The 15,126-nt window shown below is 44.2% G+C and overlaps 1 protein-coding gene across 2 annotated transcripts in view; it reads right to left on the bottom strand.

Moving 5' to 3' along the window:
* Positions 1 to 609: 609 nt before the first annotated feature.
* Positions 610 to 15,126, bottom strand: part of uxs1 (UDP-glucuronate decarboxylase 1) — a 76,506-nt gene continuing 61,989 nt past the window's right edge. For both annotated transcript variants that reach the window (XM_060929671.1, XM_060929672.1), the window contains 4 exons: positions 9,020 to 9,080; positions 7,960 to 8,017; positions 7,724 to 7,827; positions 610 to 1,329 (listed from right to left, as the gene is read on the bottom strand). In XM_060929671.1, the coding sequence (XP_060785654.1) occupies positions 1,198 to 1,329; positions 7,724 to 7,827; positions 7,960 to 8,017; positions 9,020 to 9,080 (355 nt within the window). In that variant the 3' untranslated portion in view covers positions 610 to 1,197. The remainder of the gene's footprint in view (positions 1,330 to 7,723; positions 7,828 to 7,959; positions 8,018 to 9,019; positions 9,081 to 15,126) is intronic.

Here is a 15,126-nt window from a genome sequence, read left to right as displayed (position 1 = left end):
TATGTCGTGTAATGAATCTTATGTTATAACAAACGTGATTTGAATAATGACTCTTCTCATGGATGACACTTTGTTGCACCAATAGCTGCACAGATGACTTTAGTACATGCCTGGTTTACTCCCACACTGATTAGAGCCCAGAGCAATCTAATCAATAACATTATGATCTTGGTCACCTGTAATACAGCAATGTAAATCAATTTGATTACTTGGACATCTGCAAGTAGCTTCACCTTCCCCTCACTAATCAAAAGCTAGATACAAAACAACTACGGTAACTTGTAGAAAAGTACACCATTTTAATAAAAATTTATTTTTATGCTTAACATAACCAAAAATGATGAAAAGCAAATTGTAAATTAAAAAAAAGGAAATAAAACTAGCTCTTGCTCAGATGCCTGAAGTTTAAAGTCCACAAGATTACATTTACTTCATAGTGCCATGCTTTTATGCACACTTCTGTTGTTGTATGTGCATACATCTCTGTTCAAGGACCATTCAGTCGTCAGGCAACTTTATGTACTACTACAACAAAAACCCTAGTTATCAGCTTTATGATTTTTCCCCCCCGTTACCAAACACCAATAAAAGGAGGGTGAAAAAGCAGTATAATGAACAATGTAAATATTTTATTAAAATATCCTTTTTCACCTGAAATCAGAAAAAGCATAAGAGTTCTCTTTAAAGTGTGACGATGGCAACAGTAGACTTGGCTCAAAATTACATTAAAGCAGAAACAGGTTTCACATGGTTTTCTCTTTTGTTCATAAATAGCGGCAGACGTCCCACTGTAGCACATTCAAGATAAATAAAGTAGATATCACTACGCTCCATAATAAATCTCAACGCTGAAACAAAGAAGGTAAAAAGTGTCCACATCAAACAAAACCGCATGGCATAAATGCACAAAGCAATTCAATTTTCTTAAATAAGAGGCAACTGATAAAATCCAAAGTGCAAGACATGGTATTTAGCGTCTAGTTTTTCTCTTCTTTTTTTTTTCTGAGGCACACATTTGAAAAGCGAGCACAAAAAGAGGCAGTTCTCATCAGAGTTGCTTTTCCAAAAACTGAGGGGGAAAAAAAAGAATACCAAAATCACCCGGTTTATGAGGGGGGAAAATACCTCAATGTGAAATGGCTGCTAGAGGACACACGAGCCCTGTCCCAGCATCCCTGAGAGGAAAAAGTCTGTTCTCTAGTTGTGTCTTGGTCTGCCTTTCTTCATACGAGCGGCCTTGGGTTTGGGAATATATTGATTATTGGCTTGATGTTCCAGTTCCTTGCTGAAATACTGAATAGTTTTGTTCAGTCCCTCCTCCAATGGCACCTACAATAAAAAGCAAAAACACCCATTACTTTATTTAAAAAAAAGGGGGGGGGGGGGTTGAAGGAAAAAAGATGAAGTGGAGTCTAGTTTTCCCAGTGTTGTAGTATACTACAGTAACATTAAGAAAACTACTCATTTATTTAAAATGATCTGAGGATCACAAACGAGGCTCAAGCCTTTCAGTGAAAGTATTGGGATTTAAATGCCAGAAATAGTTTCTGCAGCTTTATGTGCAGCAAATCTCTCTCTGCTCCCCTAATCTTCTGTATATAACAAAAAAATTGCTTGTTTCTCTCATGTGGTTACAATAGTAACAGCAATTGTGAACATAGCACATCACCAACAAGGACTGTGCAGGTACAGTGCCCTCCACAATTATTGGCACCCCTTGTAAAGATTAGTGGGAGAGAGGGGGGAAAAAATTCCAGCATTTGGTGAAGTAGCTTCATCTTACACTGAAGAAAAAAAAAGAAAAATACAACCTTCAATTAAAATTATTTATTCAGAGAAAAACAAATCTCTCATCAAAACAACTATTTAGTACAAATACTTTCAACACATATGCTACCATTAACTGGCACCCCTGCATTTAATACTTTGTACAACCTCCTTTGCCAGTAAAACAGCACCGAGTTTCTCCTATGACATTTTATAAGGTCGGAGATACAGAACAGGACATCTGAGACCATTCCTCTTTACACAATCTCTCCAGATCATCCAGGGTCCTCAGCCCTCTCTTGTACACTCTCCTCTTCAGCTCCCCCCCACAGGTTTTCAATGGGGTTCAGGTCAGGGGGCTGAGATGGTCAGGGCAGAAGCTTGATTCTGTGGACAGCGAACCATTTTTGTATTGATTTGGACATATGCTTCAGATCATCGTCCTGCTGGAAGATCCAATGATGACACAGTTTACAGGGTTTCCAGGGTCTTTGGAAGAAAAACAGTTCCGAAACATCACAGAACCTCCACCATATTTTACAGTTGGGATTGGGTTCTTTTCATTATAGCAATCATTCTTTTTAAGCCAAACCCACCTTGAGCGTTTGTCAAAAAGCTCCACTTTTGTTACATCAGACCACAGAACACGGTTCCAAAGTTGTAGTGGTGTTTTGCAAATATCAGGTACTTATATTTGTGGTTAGCTGACAGAAAAGGCTTTTTACTGGCATACTATCCAAATAATCTGTTGGCATGGAGGTGGAGTCTGATGTGCCCCTTTTCCACCAAATCAGTTCCAGGGCTGGTTCGGAGCCAGTGCTGGTGCTGGTTCACAACTCGTTCAACTTGCGAGCCAGCTGAGAACCAGTTTGCTTTTCCATCGCTCGCAGTGCTAAGGGAAGCCACGTCATTACATCGCTGTATACGTCAGTTACGTCGTTGTATACGTCATTACATCGCTGTATATGTCAGTTACGTCGCTACGTTTGCATAAACCTTGGCGCGAATATCGAAGCAAAAACAACACGGAAGAAGCAGCAGCAACAACAATAATAATAATGGATGACTTCGCGTTTGTACAGCTGCTGCTTCTCGCTGCTTAAAAATGGCGATCTTTCGCGGTCTTGTTATCGTTGTTGGTCTTAACAACTCCACCCCCCGCTGACGTAAGCGGTTCTTTCCTCTGGCCCAGCAGAGAGTTGGTGCTAGCCTGGAACCGGTTTGTCTGGCCCCAGAGCCAGTTCTTTGTCAGTGGAAACAGAAAACCCGGTTCCAAACTAAGCACTGGCCCCGAACCAGCCCTGGAACTGCTTTGGTGGAAAAGGGGCAATGGTGGTTTCGGAGACTTGGAAACTCTGAGATTTGACTTTTTTCTTGTAATTCACCAACAGTGATCCTTGGGGATTTTTTTTTTGTTTCCGTTACCATCCTCCTCACTGTACATGGAGCAAAATAAACTTGAGTCCTCTTCCATGCAAGTTTGTAACAGTTCCAGTTGGTGTCCACTTTTTTATTATTGCCCCAACAGTAGAAATGGACATTTTCAGGCAAGTAACATTTTTTAAAATCACCATTCCCTGACTTATGAAGGTCAACACACTTCTCCCTCATTTGGTTTGAGTGTTCTCTTATCTTTCCCATGCTGATGGGAATTTGGCCTCTGTTACCCCTTTTCCACCAAAGCAGTTCCAGGGCTGGTTCGGGGCCAGTGCTTAGTTTGGAACCGGGTTTTCTGTTTCCACTGACAAAGAACTGGCTCTGGGCCAGAAAAACCGGTTCCAGGGTAGCACCAGCTCTTTGCTGGGCTAGAGGAAAGAACTGCCTACATTAGCGGGGGGGCGGAGTTGCTAAGACCAACAACAATAGCAAGACCGTGAGAGGGCGCCATTTTTAAATAAGCGACGAGATATCATGGATGCAGTAAAGCAGCAGTCATCCATTATTGTTGTTGTTGCTACTGCTTCTTCTTCTCCGTGTTGTTGTTGCTTCGATGTTCGCACCAAGGTTTATGCAAACGCAGCGACGTAACTGACGTATACAGTGACGTAATGATGTGGCTCCCCTTAGCACCCCGAGCTATGGAAAAGCAAACTGGTTCTCAGCTGGTTAGTAAAAGTTAGGACCAACAACAATAGCAAGACCGTGAGAGGGCGCCATTTTTAAATAAGCGACGAGATATCATGGATGCAGTAAAGCAGCAGTCATCCATTATTGTTGTTGCTACTGCTTCTTCTTCTTCTCCGTGTTGTTGTTGCTTCGATGTTCGCACCAAGGTTTATGCAAACGCAGCGACGTAACTGACGTATACAGTGACGTAATGATGTGGCTCCCCTTAGCACCCCGAGCTATGGAAAAGCAAACTGGTTCTCAGCTGGTTCACAAGTTGAACGAGCTGTGAACCAGCACCAGCACCGAACCAGTTCTGGAACCAGGGTATCTGCACATTTTTCAAGTACAAATTTAAAGACTTAAGATCTTTTCAAGACCTCTAAATGGAAAAATTAAGACTGTACCATGGCAAAGAAAATGATAAATACGACAACTTAAAACTGTTTTCTGCAATAGTTTTTTTACTAACTTTAAGAAGAATGCACACAATTGGTGAACAACAGGGTGCATCAATGGCAACTGTTAGACACGCAAACAGCTGAAGCAAAGTCGTGTGTTTTGGGCTGCAGAACTACTGTAGCAGCAAGGAGAAGACTGGTGTTTACTGGAGAAAACACCATGAATCATTTCAAAAACGAAAACAATAAACGGCAAGTAGAACCAGCTGAACAACCTTAGCCGGCATTATTTCAATCCCCAAAGATTATCTTTGATGATGTGTGACTTTGTGTCCGACAGCAAAATCAGTCTGAGTGTCGTGCAGTATACAGCTGGCTGAGGAAGTTCTCGAGTATCTTCTGCATTATAGCAGGTAACAGCATAAACCTGTTTATGCAGTCATACAGTCATCAGAGCGTTACATTAAACACAGAAAAACAACTGTCACCTTTCATAACCATTATCAATATTAATCAGTGTGTTGTAATAACTGTAAACTAATTATCATCAGTGCAATTGTTATATCAATGTTCATTATTCAAAAATAATAATTAATTATTATCTATAATCCATGAATAATTGTTTGTATTACTACTACTACTACCAATAATAATAATAATAATAATAATAATAATAATAACTACTTTTTTAATAATAATTTTAAAAAATTAACTCAATTTTATAACATTTTAATCACTACTTATTAGCTATATTAATTGAGTAGCAATTATTAAAATTCAGTAGTATTAATTACTACTTAATTAATAAGCAGTGATTATCAAAATGTAATTTAATAATAAGTAGTAATTATTATTATCAACTACTAAATTATACTAATAAATAATAAGTAGTGATTATTAAAATGCTATAAAATTGAGTTACAAGATTAGTTAAAATTATTAAAAAAGTAGTAATTATTATTAGTAGTCGTAGTGATACAATTATTCATGGATTATAGATAATTTGTTTTTAATAGTGAACATTGATATAACAATTGAACTGATAACATTAACAACAAGTATTACTAGTAGTATTATTGTTTATTATTATTAGTAGTAGTACAGTTATTTTATATCAATGTTCACTATTTAAAAAAATTATCTATAATCCATGAGTATTTGCTTGCATTCTACCAATTACTACTTTTTAATAATTATTTGCAATAATTTTAATAACTTAATTTTATAACATTTAATAATCCCTAGTACTGATTAATCACTAATTCATAAGTAGTAATGATTAATAATCAATAATAACTATTACTAATAATTATTAGTGGTTATTATTCTTATTATATTAAAAACACTGTTGTAGACGATTAGTAATAAAACTAAAAAAAACTTTGTACAAATTATTTATATTGTACTATATTTAGAATTATTGTATTTTCTGGAGTTCTTTTTAATTGAGTTTTGAAATAAAGGTTGTTTATATATTTATATTAAACTTAGTACAATGTTAATTATGTAAAAAAATGATGCTAAATCACTATTATTAGTATTATGTCCTACAAGTCCCATTTTCCACCTGGCTTGTGCGCATGCGCGAACCCCCCTGCATCTTACTCCGGAGTGCTTGACCTCTAACACGCGCGCGCCTCGTGTCCGTGAAAAACCAGTTTCCCAGTCCGCCGTGTCCCCAGCGCTGCGTTACCGTCTTTAAACACATTTGTGCGATCCAGCGCTTTTTTTAATCGCAAACGATTCTTCTCCTTATTTTGGGGGTATTTGTCATCCCCCAACCACTTGTCGTTAAACAGACATCTTCCCATAATTATCAACGCTTTCTAGCGCCCACGTAAGCTACCTGCGTATCTCTCACTCTTTACAAGCACCACACCGCACCACACTTCCTCCAGTAGCCTCCTAACGTTAGTTCTTGATCTACAGAATGCACAGAACCAATGCTGCCCCCAAAAGGTACGCTGCTCACTTTTAAAATTACGGTTAAAAAAAAAAAAAAAATACCCAAACCGGATGGAGACATTTCACTCATTCGGTCCAATATTAATTTTAATACCTCCCTTTCGAAAATTCCAGTCATTCCAAACAATTTAAGACGTTTTTAGGCCTTGAAAACCGAAAGTTGTATTTAAGGCTTTTTAAGACTTTTTAAGGACCTGCGGGAACCCTGTGGAACTGATTTGGTGGAAAAGGGGTATGTGTCACCTCATATTTGTCCCCCAGTTAATCAGGAAGTCCTGGATTACAGCTTGAAAGTTCCTACACACTACAATCAACTCAAAAATGTACAATCTGCATGGGAAACATGCTTCAGTTACATTGTGCTCACTATCATTTCCAGGGATGCCAATAATAGTGGCACATGTGTTTTTTGTTGAAAATCATCAATTCTTGATGAGGGATTTGTTTTTCTCTGAATAAATTTATTTCAATTAAAAGGTTGGATTTTTCTCGCGTGAGATGAAGCGACTTCACCAAAAGGCGGATGTTTTCTAACCCTTTTTACTAATCTTTACAAGGGGTGCCAACAACTGTGGAGGGCACTGTATGTTAAAACTACATACTACATATCAAAAACATTTTGAATATAAATACAAGCAAAACAAGTCTGACCACCTATTCATGCGTTATTTCAGCAAAATATGAATATATATATCTATGGGGGCAAAGAAGTTGAAAACCTTCTCAACTTGGAAACGACTGGCTATGTGCTCACCTTAAGGTGCACACATCACTTTTTTTTTTTTAAGATATTTTTTTGGGGCTTTTTCACCTTTATTGGATAGGACAGTGTAGAGACAGGAAATGAGCGGGAGAGAGAGACGGGGAGGGATCGGGAAATGACCTCGGGCCGGAATCGAACCCGGGTCCCTGGATTTATGGTATGGCGCCTTATCCACCTGAGCCACGACGCCCCTGCGCACACATCACTTTTTGTGCTGCAGCATTTGGTTGAAAACTCCATCTGTATAGGGTGTCCGAAAAGCCAGGAACCAATGAGTGTAAAACTACATGTACTTAATTTTGTATTTATTATTTACAACATATGCTCTACATGTTCACCTTTACACACTGTGCAATTCTTCGGCTGCTGTATTATGTTTTTGTGCCTCTTGCGCAACATATACAGTTTGATATATTTCCTCAACATACTCCCGCTGGTTCTTGACTTTTCGGACACCCTGTACTACCAAGTAGGAGGACAGCGTTTCCATGCAGTGCTCCAGTTGATGGGTGTACAACTAGTATTTTATACAGTGTGGAAATGCTCAGAAGATGGAAGCAGTAAAACTTATATATCATTCATGCAATTTCTAGAAGAATTTCACACAATATCACAAGTCTGTTATACACCCATAATCTTTGAGTCTAAATTCAAGTCCAAAAAAAGATGAGCAATATCTTGGTACGTGGTTTGGCAGTTAAACGTGTGGTGTTGTGCTCACCACAGGCTCCCAGCCGAGCAGCATTTTTGCCTTGCGTATGTCTGGCCGCCGTCTCTGAGGGTCATCTTGTGCTTCTGGAAGGAACTGAATATGACTGCGGCTCACTGTACAGAGGATTACAGAAACAGGTTTAGAACCATGATGACATTTATGTAGTCGCTCACAACAAACCTCAATTAAGGGAGGAAGTAAGAGGAGAGCGACTGTGATCCTAGCAGTCCATTGGTTTTACTCACCAACCAGGCTTTTAATCATCTGAGCAAATTCCAATATGGTATGTTCCTCAGGGTTTCCCTGAAACCAAAGCAAAGATGTGAAGAAATGAAATGTTAGCGTGACAACCACAAAACGTATCCTCTGTTAAACATTATTCATGTGGTCAGTGGTGATTGCTGAGAAATTACACAGACAAAAATAAATTAATGAATTAATTTAAAAAATTTTTTAAAGACAAACAGCAGATTATCAGTAAAGTTTTACTTGAATTATGTTAGTTAATAAACATGTAATGACAAATTGTCAAGAGTTTTGTTCTATTTTAAACAAATTAAAAAAAAAAATTCAACAAATTTGATTATTTGTGCAGTCCTCATTACTACCAATGAGGATTGTGCAGTAATATTAAAATCTACACAAGCTATATATCTCATCTCATCTTCTCTAGCCGCTTTATCCTTCTACAGGGTCGCAGGCAAGCTGGAGCCTATCCCAGCTGACTACGGGCGAAAGGCGGGGTACACCCTGGACAAGTCGCCAGGTCATCACAGGGCTGACACATAGACACAGACAACCATTCACACTCACATTCACACCTACGGTCAATTTAGAGTCACCAGTTAACCTAACCTGCATGTCTTTGGACTGTGGGGGAAACCGGAGCACCCGGAGGAAACCCACGCGGACACGGGGAGAACATGCAAACTCCACACAGAAAGGCCCTCGCCGGCCCCGGGGCTCGAACCCAGGACCTTCGTGCTGTGAGGCGACAGCGCTAACCACTACACCACCGTGCCGCCCAAGCTATATATCAAATACTTAAATAAGTAAATAACTAAATAAGTTTAAATAAATAGACAAATGAATTTATATTTGAAGAACAGTATGTAAAATTCAATATTCTATCAAACATTGAAGGTGATATTTAATGTTTATTATAACCGATTTTGATTTAGCCATAAGGTAAATATTTCCCATACAGCTGTTGAGTCTGTGCTGTGTATTTTAAGTTATATACTGTATGTCATAAAGCAAGTCATTAACTTAGTCAGTCAACCAATCAATTATTAAAATCCTCACCAGGTTAACAGGGCTGCTGACGTTACTGTTCATCAGGGCCACAAGACCATTCACAAGGTCACTGAAAGAGAGGAGAAGGGAAAAAAAAACATTACAATGCAATGCTGTACATTACAACTAGATAGAACTCGACGCCAACAGCGTCGATGGGGATGCCTCCGCCTGGTAGACTACACGCCTTATTAAGTTGTGATTTGGGGATGGACATTTGACCTCACAGTAATCTTGACCTGGTGAAATTGCTTGTATTAGCCTTGGAGATATTGTGTTCACAAGGTTTTCGGACAGACATTTGACCTCACAATGACCTTGACCTTAGACCTTTTGATCTCAAAATCCAATCAGTTTATCCTTGTCCCCAAATGCACAAATGGTGAAAGTTTGGTGAAATTCCTTTGATTTGCCTTGGAGATATTGAGTTCACAAGGTTCTCGGACAGACATCTGACCTCACAGTGACCTTGACCTTAGACCTTTTGATCTCAAAATCTAATCAGTTCATGTTTGTCCCAAAGCACACAAATGGTGAAAGTCTGGTGAAATTCCTTTCATTAGCCTTTGAGATATCGCGTTCACAAGGTTTCGGGACAGACGCACGCACGGACAGACGGACAACCCGAAAACATAATGCCTCCTGCACCTTACGGTGGTGGAGGCATAACCTCACAACAATCTTGACCTGGTGAAAGTACTTGTATTAGCCTTGGAGATATTGTGTTCACAAGGTTTTCAGACAGACATTTGACCTCACAGTGACCTTGACCTTAGACCTTTTGATCTCAAAATCTAATCAGTTCATGTTTGTCCCAAAGCGCACAAATGGTGAAAGTTTGGTGAAATTCCTTTCATTAGCCTTTGAGATATCGCATTCACGAGGTTTCGGGACGGACGCACGCACGCACGGACGGATAACCCGAAAACATAATGCCTCCTGCTGTTAGGACTAGGACTGTTTTGGCCTCTAGAGGCCGCTGTTATTTCCTTTTCATGTCGTGTTTATTTTGGCCTCTAGAGGCCGCCACTGTTCCTGTGTTTTGTGTTTGTGTTAATTGCCTAATTATCTTCACCTGTGTCCTTAATTAGTTTGTCTATTTATACCCCTGAGTTCAGTCCTCTTGTCACGGAGTCTTTGTGCTGTTATGTTTATCTCCAGTTTCCTTTGTACTGTGTTTTTTGATCTTCTTAGCTTTTGAATTTTTGCACTTTGCTTTTCTTTTGGATTATACTCTTTGGTTTTTTTTTGTCTTTTGTTTTGCCCTGTATATAGTGTATATAGTTTAAATAAACCTTTTGATTCTTTTTCTACTTCCGCCTCACGCCTCTGCATTTGAGTCATCCCCCTGGTGGCCTAGTGGGGGTTTGCTGGATTATCACACCAACGAACCAGGTTCGAATCCCAGCAAAACCCTAACAGAAAGACTCCGTCATGACCGACTCAGCAGAGGCTGCTTCAACTGTCTACCCGGCCAACCTTCAGGGAATTATGGCAGCTTTGACACGCTTCGGAGCGACCATGGACGCTCATGGACGTACGCTCACCAGCCAACGTGAGGCCCTCGCTCGCCACGAGGAACTGCTTCAGCAAATTGGGAAAACCCTGGCACAGCTGACATCTCTGCCTGCATCTCCTGCTCCTGATCCAGTTCCTGCTCCTGATCCAGTTCCTGCTCCTGATCCAGCTCCCACTCCTGCTCCAGTGCCTCCTGCAATGCTGCCTTCTTCACCTCGCGAACCCAGCCTTCCTGCACCACAGAGGTATGACGGCAAGCACAGTGAGTGCCGAGAGTTCCTTACCCAGTGTCAACTCACCTTTGAGCTTCAGCCTACCACCTACACTACGGATCGCCGCAAGATTGCCTTTGTGATCACCTTATTAGCTGGTAAGGCGCGAGCCTGGGCTACTGCTATCTGGCAAAGACAGGGACCTGAGTGCTTTGATTTCCAGCTGTTTTCTGAAGAGATGCTTCGGGTCTTCGATCAGGCAGACATCAGTACCGACGCAGCCCAAAAGCTCATGTCCATCCGGCAAGGAGGAAGCGTCGCAGATTACGCCATCTCGTTCCGAACACTCGCAGCAGTAAGTGGATGGAACGAGACTGCCCTGGTGTCAGCCTTCCACCATGGTCTGTCTGACCCCATCAAGGACGGTCTGGCCTCTATTGGATGCCCAAGTGACCTCGAAACCCTCATCTCACATGCTATTCGTCTGGACAACAGGATGAGAGAACGCCACCAAGCCTTGAGCCCCCCCAGCCTCCCTACCTCTACCTGGAGACCGTCTACCTCCTTCAGTGACTGTCCAGAACCCATGCAAGTGGGTCGTACTCGCCTCTCCGCATCTGAGAGGGAGCGCAGAAGGAGGGACAAGTGCTGCATCTACTGTGGCAAGCCTGGTCACTTCCGAGCATCATGTCCCGAACTCTTGGGAAAAGGACCGCCCCGTCCAGCCGAGGGAGGGTTGTGACGGGGCCTACCCTCTCTCCCGGACTCCCTGGCCAAGGAATCTACATCCCGGTCTCCATCTCCTGGGGTGAGTCTGTCCACTCTTGTCAAGCTTTGATAGACTCAGGGGCGGCTGGGAACTTTATGGATATTCACTTCGCCCAAAGCATCAATATTCCGACTGCACCTCTTGAAGTCCCACTGTCTGTGTCTGCCCTCGATGGCCAAGCGTTAGGTGATGGAAGAGTCACCCAAGTTACTTCTCCAGTTTTCCTCCAGTCTCAAGGTCACAAGGAAGAAATATCCCTGCACCTGATTCCTTCACCTGAGTTCCCAGTTATTCTAGGCCTTCCTTGGCTTACTCGCCACAACCCTCGCATAGACTGGGTAACAAGCCAGGTTGTGGAATGGGGCCCTGCATGCCATGCCTCTTGTCTGCTCTCTAGCTCTCCTGTGTCTCCTGCCGAGCCCCCTGATCTCACCGAGTTATCTCAAGTTCCCACAGAGTACTGGGATCTCAAGGAGGTATTCAGCAAGAGCAGGGCCGCCGTTCTTCCTCCGCACCGGGCCTACGACTGTGCCATCGACTTGCTCCCTGGGACTACCCCTCCTCGTGGCAGACTGTTTTCACTCTCTCAGCCAGAACGCAAGGCCATGGAGGAATACCTCAAAGATGCCCTGGTCTCTGGGTTTATTCGACCCTCCACTTCACCTGCTGGAGCCGGCTTCTTCTTTGTCGGCAAGAAGGATGGGGGGCTCCGACCATGTATTGATTACAGGGGCCTGAATAAGATCACTGTGCGCAACCGATATCCCCTTCCGCTGATGTCCACAGCTTTCGACCTGCTCCAAGGCGCCACCGTCTTCACCAAGTTGGACCTACGGAACGCATACCACCTCATCCGTATCCGACAGGGAGACGAGTGGAAGACTGCCTTTAACACCCCGTCTGGGCACTACGAATACCAGGTGATGCCCTTCGGACTCACCAACGCACCAGCTGTTTTTCAGGCCCTAATCAATGACGTCTTAAGGGACATGATTAACCTATACGTTTTTGTCTACCTCGACGACATCCTTATCTTTTCCAAGACCGTGCAGGAGCACCGCCACCATGTCCGCCAGGTTCTCCAGAGGCTGCTACAGAACAATCTGTTCGCCAAGGCCCAGAAATGCGAATTTCATGTTCCCGAGGTCTCCTTTCTGGGATTTATTGTACGGACAGGCCAACTCCAAATGGACCCTGCCAAGACCCTGGCCGTCCGGGATTGGCCTACTCCCAAGTCCGTTAAGGAGGTTCAGCGGTTCTTAGGATTCGCTAACTTCTACCGCAAGTTCATCAGGAACTTCAGTTCTGTGGCAGCACCCATGTCAGACCTCACCAAAGGGATAGGTGGATCTTATGGCTGGTCTCCTCAGGCAGAAAAGGCGTTCAAAGACCTCAAGGACCGCTTCTGCACGGCACCCATTCTGGTTCTCCCGGACACCTCCCAACCATTCATCATGGAGGTGGACGCCTCGGACAGTGGTGTCGGCGCGGTGCTCTCTCAACGTTCGGAAGGAAAGCTGCACCCCTGCGCTTACTTCTCCCACCGCCTGAGTCCTGCTGAGTCCCGGTACGATGTGGGGGATCGAGAACTGCTAGCGGTCAAACTGGCCCTTGAGGAGTGGAGGCACTGGCTGGAGGGAGCACAACATCCATTCCTGGTTTGGACTGACCACAAGAACCTGGAGTACCTCCAGCAAGCCAAGAGACTGAACCCTCGACAGGCTAGGTGGGCCCTGTTTTTCAGTCGGTTTGACTTCACCCTCTCATACCGCCCCGGCTCCAAGAACACCAAACCTGACGCACTGTCCAGACTGTTCTCTGCCACTAACAGGGAGAATGAAGTCGGGCCTATTATCCCTGTGTCCCGGATTGTGGCCCCTGTCCGCTGGGGTATTGAGGAGGCTGTCCGACGAGCCCAACGCCAGGACCCCGGTCCTGGGACGGGGCCACCAGGCCTCTTGTACGTCCCACATCAAGCCCGGGCCAAGGTTCTCCAGTGGGGTCACTCTTCCCCTCTCACCGCCCACGCGGGAGCTCGGAGGACCCTGGACTTCCTGAAAAGACGCTTCTGGTGGCCTAACATGGAGAAGGAAGTAAGGTCATTTGTCCTGTCCTGTGAGGTTTGCACCAGAACCAAGAACCCACGACAGCGTCCCCAGGGTCTCCTGCATCCTCTGACCATTCCCCGGCGTCCCTGGTCCCACGTGGCAGTCGACTTTATCACGGGTCTCCCTGAGTCACAAGGTAACACGGTCATTTTGGTCTTAGTTGACAGATTCTCCAAGGCCTGCCGCTTCATACCACTGTGCAAACTCCCCTCTGCTCTTGAAACTGCGAAACTTTTGTTTAATCATGTCTTCCGAGTCTTTGGTCTTCCACAGGACATCGTCTCAGACCGAGGGCCCCAGTTCTCCTCCCGAGTGTGGCACGGGTTCTGCAAGGTCATCGGAGCCACTGCCAGCCTCTCCTCTGGGTTTCACCCACAGTCCAATGGTCAGACGGAGAGGCTCAACCAGGACCTGGAAACCACCCTGCGAGGCCTGGCTATGGATAACCCGACATCGTGGAGCACCTGGCTGCCATGGGCGGAGTACGCCCACAACACCCTGCAGTCATCGGCCACCAAGCTGTCGCCATTCCAGTGCCAATTCGGGTTCCAGCCACCTCTGTTCCCGGACCAGGAGGAGGACGCGGGGGTGCCCTCGGTCAACCAATATGTGAGACGGTGTCGCAAGACCTGGAGCAAGGTCAGGAAGACCCTCATACAGACCTCCAGAACCAACCAGACTCAGGCCAACCGCCATAGAAGACCTGCACACGCTTTCCGCCCTGGGCAGCGTGTTTGGCTGTCCACTAAGGACCTTCCACTGCGGGTGGAGAACCGCAAGCTTGCTCCTCGCTACATTGGCCCCTTCAAGGTGGTGCGCAGGGTGAACCCTGTCTCCTACCGGCTCCAGTTGCCCCGGACTCTGAGGATCAACCCCACTTTCCATGTTTCCCTGTTACGGCCCGTACTGACGTCTACGTATGCCCCTGCCCCTAGGAACCCCCCACCCCCCCGCATCTTCCAGGGGCAGACTGTGTTCACTGTGAATCGCCTGCTTGACTCCCGCCGGGTCCGCGGCGGGTTGCAATATCTGGTGGACTGGGAGGGCTATGGTCCTGAGGAGCGCTGCTGGGTTCCTGCTCGGGATGTCCTTGATAAAGAACTATGTCGGGACTTCCATTCGGCCCATCCGGATCGCCCTGGGAACGTCAGGAGACGCTCCTAGAGGGGGGGGTCCTGTTAGGACTAGGACTGTTTTGGCCTCTAGAGGCCGCTGTTATTTCCTTTTCATGTCGTGTTTATTTTGGCCTCTAGAGGCCGCCACTGTTCCTGTGTTTTGTGTTTGTGTTAATTGCCTAATTATCTTCACCTGTGTCCTTAATTAGTTTGTCTATTTATACCCCTGAGTTCAGTCCTCTTGTCACGGAGTCTTTGTGCTGTTATGTTTATCTCCAGTTTCCTTTGTACTGTGTTTTTTGATCTTCTTAGCTTTTGAATTTTTGCACTTTGCTTTTCTTTTGGATTATACTCTTTGGTTTTTTTTTGTCTTTTGTTTTGCCCTGTATATAGT

This window comes from Neoarius graeffei, chromosome 9 (genome assembly GCF_027579695.1).
Source record: "Neoarius graeffei isolate fNeoGra1 chromosome 9, fNeoGra1.pri, whole genome shotgun sequence".
NCBI classification, from domain to species: domain Eukaryota; kingdom Metazoa; phylum Chordata; class Actinopteri; order Siluriformes; family Ariidae; genus Neoarius; species Neoarius graeffei.
Note: the sequence above shows the minus strand (reverse complement) of the source record. Positions and strands in the feature narration are given on the sequence as shown.